This window comes from Chiloscyllium punctatum, chromosome 3, assembly GCF_047496795.1.
Source record: "Chiloscyllium punctatum isolate Juve2018m chromosome 3, sChiPun1.3, whole genome shotgun sequence".
Taxonomy (NCBI): Eukaryota; Metazoa; Chordata; class Chondrichthyes; order Orectolobiformes; family Hemiscylliidae; genus Chiloscyllium; species Chiloscyllium punctatum.
In genome coordinates this window covers 4,891,470-4,899,814 of record NC_092741.1, presented here as the reverse complement: position 1 = coordinate 4,899,814, position 8,345 = coordinate 4,891,470, and the positions used below count along the sequence as shown (strand labels likewise).

Sequence of the window (8,345 nt, the reverse complement as noted above, 5' to 3'; positions counted from 1 at the left end):
CACCCTCTCCACCCAAAACACATCCTCACTCCCCCAGTTCCAGCTCAGACCAAAGACCTGAACAAAACCCAGAGGCAGCTTCACAAGAAGGGCTCAAAAGCTGAACAATACTGTTTTTCTGCCTTTATATTTTCTTGGCAATTGAACAGAAGATGAAGCTCCATTTAAATAATTCATTTTTATTGTTTGTAATTTCAAAATACTGTAGTGCTGGATTGTGACAAAACATTTTTCACTGTGTTTTCCCAAATACATATGACAATAAAATCATTCATGCATTCAATTTTCAAGGGGTTCAACTGGCAGCTGATGTGAACAGCCACCCCTACCACCCCCCCCCCCCCCCCCCACCAGATCGGAGGGACACTGTTAGAAAACATATTGGAAATGAGCTCAAATTAAAAAGGAAGTGTAATTTAAAAAGCTGGCCTCAGTAATGGTGAGCCTTAAAATCCATTGGCAATGAGAGGAGCTGGAGGCAATACACCTGGCAATTAAAGCACGTTTTATCTAATGGAATGCAGATACCTCTTGGTCACTTCAAAGAAGTGGAATTATTCAAGCTCCAAGTCCCATAGAAACATTAGTTTTTCCTTTCGTTAACAATAAAAGAGTGGATCCATATATTTGTATCAAACTAGCAGGCAGTGCAGTACCTGATGCAGACAGTGGATGGAGCACAGGATGAAGTCTGCACTGATGATATCAAACTCCAAGTACATGGCCAAAACCAGTTTTAGTGTAGACTTCCAAATCCCCAATGAGATCCTGTCAGCTTCTCAACAGGAATGAGGGCTGGATAACAGAGGCTGGCCTGGCCAGGAATCCACAGACAATATAGCTGCAGACACACACTCACCACTATCCCAGCAGAAACAAAGCACTAATATAACAGCTCAGTAATGTTTGGGATATCGTTAAAACCTGTCTTTGTAATCTACATTTAATCATACATCATAAATACAGAATTCACATTTTAAAATACTTAAAAAGTGCTTCTGGCACACGCTCTCTCGATCCACGAGGAAGCAGTGAAGCGTTAACCTGCCCCCACCCCGATCACCTCTCCTCAGCCTCCATCTAACTGTGGCTGTCTCCCTCACTCCCACAGCCTAGTTCAGAGCCTCCCTCTCACCACCCTGGGTTTATGACTGTTTGGGTCTTTGGAAGTAGGTGAGCAGGCTGTGGCTGAGTCGGGGTTTTTTAGCTCGGGAGACGAGCTGCCTGGCTGCTTTGTTTTTTGGGGTTGTGGCAGGACTCTGAGCCGCGGGAGCTGCTGACAGACTCTTCTGCAGCTCAAGGGCAAAGTGGAAGTCCTCGTGTTCAGGCATCTCCCAGGACAGCTTGTACTCACCACATTTCAGGCACTGCAGCAGGCAGTCCAGGGACTCTGGGGCAACCCTGAGGGGGAGGGGGCTTCCTGGGGCACCAGAGACAGGGAAGGGTCTTCCTGTGGCATCATCGAGGGGGAGGGAACATCCTGGGGCATCAGTGACAGGGAGGTGGCTTCCAGGGGCATCATTGAGAGGGAAGGGGCTTCCTGGGGCATCACCAAGGGGGAGGGGGCTTCCTGGGGCATCATTGAGAGGGAGGGGGCTTCCTGGGGCATCACCAAGGGGGAAGCGGCTTCCTGGGGCATCATTCAGAGGGAGGGGGCCTCCTGGGGCATCACTAAGGGGGAGGGGGCTTCCTGGGGCATCATTGAGAGGGAGGGGGCTTCCTGGGGCATCACCAAGGGGGAGGTGGCTTCCTGGGGCATCATTGAGAGGGAGGGGGCTTCCTGGGGCATCACTAAGGGGGAGGGGGCTTCCTGGGGCATCATTGAGAGGGAGGGGGCTTCCTGGGGCATCACCAAGGGGAAGGGGGCTTCCTGGGTCACCGGGGACAGGAAGGGACTTTCCCGGGAAATCTGGGTGGGTTCTGAAAGCTCTGCTTTTAAAAAATGGTTTTGTTGGGAAGCTTTTCTGAGGGGTCCCCTCATGACTGAGAGTCCTCACTGAGGGTGTCACAGACACAGAGCTTGTGTCAGGGTTTGTGGAAGATTCTGGAAGGTTCCTCGCCCTCTGGAAGTAGGAAGCGATGCTGCGCATAGTGGGCCCACTCGGAGCTGACGTGTGTTTCCGTGGATCTTGGCGGGGGTTGGGTGGTTGGTGCAGTGAAAGCAGCGAGTGGTCTGTCTCTGTCAGCCTGCGGTCTGAGCTCAGAAACTGCTCGATAGGTTTTGTCACTGAGAGCTCCGAGAATTTACTGATGGACAGAGAGAGGCCGGTAACAGCTGGGAACCTAAACAACAAAGGAAGTCATCACAACCACCCTCTGATAACCCCATTCCCCATCGCTCAGGTACCCTGACCACCTCCCTCTCTGTACTGTCCCACTTCCATGTGTACACTCCCCATGTCACTGATCCTACCTGCCTCCCTCTGCCCCTCCCTCACTCTCCTTCACTCCATGCCTCTCTCCACCATAGAGTCATAGAGATGTACAGCATGGAAACAGACCCTTCGGTCCAACTTGTCCACACTGACCAGATATCCCAACCCAATCTAGTCCCACCTGCCAGCACCCGGCCCATATCCCTCCAAACCCTTCCCATTCATATACCCATCCATATACCCTCTTAAATGTTGCAACTGTACCAGCCTCCACCACTTCCTCTGGCAGCTCATTCCATACACGTACTACCCTCTGCGTGAAAACGTTGCCCCTTAGGTCTCTTTTATATCTTTCCCCTCTCACCCTAAACCTATGCCCTCTAGTTCTGGACTCCCCCAACCCAGGAAAAAGACTTTGTCTATTTATCCTGTCCATGGTCCTCATAATTTTGTAAACCTCTATAAGGTCACCCACAGCCTCCGACGCTCCAGGGAAAACAGCCCCAGCCTGTTCAGCCTCTCCCTACAGCACAAATCCTCCAACCCTGGCAATATCCTTGCAAATCTTTTCTGAACCCTTTCAAGTTTCACAACATCTTTCCGAGAGGAAGGAGACCAGAATTGCAATATTCCAACAGTGGCCTAACTAATGTCCTGTACAGCTGCAACATGAACTCCCAACTCCTGTGCTCAATACTCTGACCAATAAAGGAAAGCATACCAAACACCTTCTTCACTATCCTATCCACCTGCGACTCCACTTTCAAGGAGCTATGAACCTGCACTCCAAGGTCTCTTTGTTCAGCAACACTCCCTAGGACCTTACCATTAAGTGTATGAGTCCTGCTAAGATTTGCTTTCCCAAAATGCAGCACCTCGCATTTATCTGAATTAAATTCCATCTGCCACTTCTCAGCCCATTGGCCCATCTGGTCAAGATCCTGTTATAATCTGAGGTAACCCTCTTCGCTGTCCACTACACCTCCAATTTTGTGTCATCTGCAAACTTACTAACTGTACCTCTTATGCTCACATCCAAATCATTTGTGTAAATGACAAAAAGTAGAGGGCCCAGCACCAATCCTTGTGGCACTCCACTGGTCACAGGTCTCTAGTCTGAAAAACAACCCTCCACCATCACACTCTACCTTTGAGCCAGTTCTGCATCCAAATGGCTAGTTCTCCCTGCATTCCATGAGATCTAACCTTATTAGCCAATCTCCCATGGGAAACCTTGTCGAACGCCTTACTGAAGTCCATATAGATCACATCAATCACTCTGCCCTCATCAATCTTCTTTGTTACTTCTTCAAAAACCTCAATCAAGTTTGTGAGACATGATTTCCCATGCACAAAGCCATGCTGACTATCCTTAATCAGTCTTTGCCTTTCCAAATACATGTATATCCTGTCCCTCAGGATTCCCTCCAACAACTTGCCCACCACCGAGGTCAGGCTCACCGGTTTATAATTCCCTGACTTGTCTTTATCGCTCTTAAACAGTGGCACCACGTTTGCCAACCTCCAGTCTTCCAGCACCTCACCTGTGACTATCGATGATACAAATATCTCAGCAAGACGCCCAGCAATCACTTCTCTAGCTTCCCACAGAGTTCTTGGGTACACCCGATCAGGTCCTGGGGATTTATCCACCTTTAACCATTTCAAGACAGCCAGCACTTCCTCCTCTGTAATCTGGATATTTTGCAAGGTGTCACCATCTATTTCCCTACAGTCTATATCTTCCATATCCTTTTCCACAGTAAACACTGATGCAAAATATTCACTCACCCCCCCATCCCTCCCCCTACCCTCTTACCCCATCCCGTTGCTCACCCTCTCCGCACTTCCCTCCCTCACTCATACCTTTCCTCCCCTTCCCTCCCTTCCCTTCCTCGCTCACTCCCCCTCCCTCCCTCATTCCCCCGCCCTCCCCTTCCCTCACTACCCCTCTCTACCTCCCTCACTCCCCCTCCCTCCCCCTTCTCTTCCTCCCTCACTCCCCCTCCCTCCCCCTTCTCTTCCTCCCTCCCTCCCCCCTCTTCCTCCCTCCCCCCCTTCTCTTCCTCCCTCCCCCCCCTTCTCTTCCTCCCTCCCCCCCCCTTCTCTTCCTCCCTCCCTCCCCCTTCTCTTCCTCCCTCCCTCCCCCTTCTCTTCCTCCCTCCCTCCCCCTTCTCTTCCTCCCTCCCTCCCCCTTCTCTTCCTCCCTCCCTCCCCCTTCTCTTCCTCCCTCCCTCCCCCTTCTCTTCCTCCCTCCCTCCCCCTTCTCTTCCTCCCTCCCTCCCCCTTCTCTTCCTCCCTCCCTCCCCCTTCTCTTCCTCCCTCCCTCCCCCTTCTCTTCCTCACTCCCTCCCCCTTCTCTTCCTCACTCCCTCCCCCTTCTCTTCCTCACTCCCTCCCCCTTCTCTTCCTCACTCCCTCCCCCTTCTCTTCCTCACTCCCTCCCCCTTCTCTTCCTCACTCCCTCCCCCTTCTCTTCCTCACTCCCTCCCCCTTCTCTTCCTCACTCCCTCCCCCTTCTCTTCCTCACTCCCTCCCCCTTCTCTTCCTCACTCCCTCCCCCTTCTCTTCCTCCCTCCCTCCCCCTTCTCTTCCTCCCTCCCTCCCCTTCGCTTCCTCCCTCCCTCCCCCTTCGCTTCCTCCCTCCCTCCCCCTTCTCTTCCCCCCTCACTCCCCCTCCCTCCCCCTTCTCTTCCCCCTCCCTCCCCCTCCCTCCCCCTTCTCTTCCCTCCCCCTCCCTCCCCCTTCTCTTCCCTCCCCCCCCTTCCTCCCCCTTCTCTTCCCCCTCCCTCCCCCTCCTCCCCCTTCTCTTTCCCTCCCCCTCCTCCCCCTTCTCTTCCCTCTCCCCTCCCTCCCTCCTTCTCTTCCCCCCTCCCTCCCCTCCCTCCCCCTTCTCTTCTCCCCTGTCCTCCCCCTCCCTCCCTCTTCTCTTCCCCCTCCCTCCCCCTCCTCCCCCTTCTCTCCCCCTTCTCTTCCCCCCTCCCTCTCCCTCCCCTTCTCTTCCCCCCTCCCTCCCCTTCTCTTCCCCCCTCCCTCCCCTTCTCTTCCCCCTCCCTCCCCCCTCACTCCCCCTTCTCTTCCCCCCTCCCTCCCCCTTCTCTTCCCCATTCCCTCCCCCTTCTCTTCCCCATTCCCTCCCCCTTCTCTTCCCCACTCCCTCCCCCTTCTCTTCCCCTCACTCCCCCTTCTCTTCCCCCCTCCCTCCCCCTTCTCTTCCCCCCTCCCTCCCCCTCCCTCCCGCTTCTCTTCCCCCCTCCCTCCCCCCCCTCACTCCCCCTTCTCTTCCCCCTCCCTCCCCCTTCTCTTCCCCCCTCCCTCCCCCTCCCTCCCCCTTCTCTTCCCTCTCTCCTCCCCCTTCTCTTCCCCCTCCCTCCCCCTTCTCTTCCCCCTCCCTCCCTCCCCCTTCTCTTCCCCCCCTCACTCCCCCTCCCCTCCCCTTCTCTTGCCCCCCCACTCCCCCTCCCTCCCTCACTCCCCCTCCCTCCCCCTTCTCTTCCCCCCCCCTCACTCCCCCTCCCTCCCCCTTCTCTTCCCCCCCCCTCACTCCCCCTCCTCCCCCTTCTCTTCCCCCCCCCTCCCTCCCCCTTCTCTTCCCCCCCCTCACTCCCCCTTCTCCTTCCCCCCCCCCTCACACTCCCCCTTCTCTTCCCCCCCCTCACTCCCCCTTCTCTTCCCCCCCCCTCACTCCCCCTTCTCTTCCCCCCCCCTCACTCCCCTCCCCACCCCCTTCTCTTCCCCCCCTCACTCCCCCTCCCCTCCCCCTTCTCTTGCACCCCCCCACTCCCCCTCCCTCACTCCCCTCCCTCCCTTCTCTTCCCCCCTCACTCCCCCTCCCCACCCCCTTCTCTTCCCCCCCTCACTCCCCCTCCCCTCCCCCTTCTCTTGCCACCCCCCCACTCCCCCTCCCTCACTCCCCTCCCCCTCCCCCTTCTCTTCCCCCCCTCACTCCCCCTCCCCCTCCCCCTTCTCTTCCCCCCCTCACTCCCCCCTCCCTCCCCCTTCTCTTCCCCCCCCTCACTCCCCCTCCCTCCCCCCTTCTCTTTCCCCCCCTCACTCCCCCTCCCCTCCCCCTTCTCTTCCCCCCCCTCACTCCCCCTCCCTCCCCCTTCTCTTCCCCCCCCCTCACTCCCCCTCCCTCCCCCTTCTCTTCCCCCCCCCTCACTCCCCCCTCCTCCCCCTTCTCTTCCCCCCCTCACTCCCCCTCCCTCCCCCTTCTCTTCCCCCCCCTCACTCCCCCTCCCTCCCCCTTCTCTTCCCCCCCTCACACCCCCTCCCTCCCCCTTCTCTTCCCCCCCCCTCACACCCCCTCCCTCCCCCTTCTCTTCCCCCCCCCTCACTCCCCCTCCCTCCCCCTTCTCTTCCCCCCCCCTCACTCCCCCTCCCTCCCCCTTCTCTTCCCCCCCCTCCCTCCCCCTTCTCTTCCCCTTCTCTTCCCCCCCTCCCTCCCCCTTCTCTTCCCCTTCTCTCCCCCCCCTCACTCCCCCTTCTCTTCCCCCCCCTCCCTCCCCCTTCTCTTCCCCCCCTCCCTCCCCCTTCTCTTCCCCCCCTCCCTCCCCCTTCTCTTCCCCCCTCCCTCCCCCTTCTCTTCCCTTCTCTCTTCCCCCCTCACTCCCCCTTCTCTTCCCCCCTCCCTCCCCCTTCTCTTCCCCCCCTCACTCCCCCCTTCTCTTCCCCCCTCCCTCCCCCTTCTCTTCCCCCCCTCACTCCCCCTCCCCTCCCTCCCTCCCCCTTCTCTTCCCCCCTCCCTCCCCCTTCTCTTCCCCCCCCTCACTCCCCCTTCTCTTCCCCCCCCTCACTCCCCCTCCCTCCCCCTTCTCTTCCCCCCCTAACTCCCCCTCCCTCCCCCTTCTCTTCCCCCCCTCACTCCCCCCTCCCTCCCCTTCTCTTCCCCCCCCTCACTCCCCCTCCTCCCTCCCTCCCTCACGCCCCCTCCCTCCCTCATGCCCCCTCCCCTCCCTTTCCCTCCCCCCCACTCCCCCTCCCCATTCAATCCCCCTCACTCCCCCCCTCCCTCACGTCCCTCTCCACCCCTCGACTCCCCCCCTCCCTCAACTCCCCCCCCCTCCCTCACTCCCCCACCCCCTCACTCCCCCACCCCCACCCCCTCACTCCCCCTCCCCCACCCCCTCACTCCCCCCTCCCCCTCACTCCCCCCCCCCCCCCCTCCTCCCCCTCCCCTCCCTCCCCCTCACCATGTTGCCTGATGCCTTGCTGCAGAGTTCAGTCCTTGTATTAAAGCGAAAGCCTCCTTGGCGATCCTCACAGCCTGGTACACGGGCAGCGCACAGCAACGTGACAACTGCTACCTCTGTCACTGCCCTCGAGTCGAACTCCCACCGACAACAGCTTTCCCACCCTCTGGTTCTATAGGAGCAGCAAAAACAGCATGTGATTCCACTCGATCCTGCAGTGATCCACCCACACCATGAGCGATCGATCGATCGCCTGTGCTCTGCCGTTATTCTGGTCTTATTCTCGGATCCCACCCCAGCCTACAGACATGGGAATAAGTTCCAAACCTACACTCACCTACAAAAACAAAATCCTGTCAATGCTGGAGAACTGTCTTCCAAACAGAAAATACTGGAGAAACTCAGGAACTATAGCTCAGTGCCACGTCTTCAGAACTCTCCTCATGGGGCCATACACGTTCTCTCCCCAGATACTGCCAGACCCACTGAGTTTGTCCCGTACATTTTGTTTGTATACCCAAGCATTCATTCTACGTTCAGTACTGAGGGAGTGCCGCACTGTCAGAGGCTCAGTACTGAGGGGAGTGCTGCACTGTCGGAAGGTCAGTACTGAGGGAGTGCCGCACTGTCAGTGGGTCAGTACTGAGGGAGTGTCACACTGTCAGAGGTCGGTAATGAGGGAGTGCCGCACTGTCAGAGGGTCAGTACTGAGGGAGTGTCACACTCTCAGAGGGTCAGTACTGAGGGAGTGCCGCACTGTCAGAGGGTCGGTAATGAG

The 8,345-nt window shown here is 57.5% G+C and overlaps 1 protein-coding gene across 1 annotated transcript; it reads right to left on the bottom strand.

Annotated features, from left to right (window-relative positions):
* Window positions 1–344: 344 nt before the first annotated feature.
* LOC140453873 (uncharacterized) lies at window positions 345–8,096 on the bottom strand. The gene is given in 4 exon segments (XM_072548735.1): window positions 345–2,283; window positions 7,568–7,673; window positions 7,676–7,739; window positions 8,085–8,096. Coding segments are annotated over 4 exon segments (1,320 nt in total). The 3' UTR covers window positions 345–1,145.
* Between the last annotated feature and the right edge of the window lie 249 nt (window positions 8,097–8,345).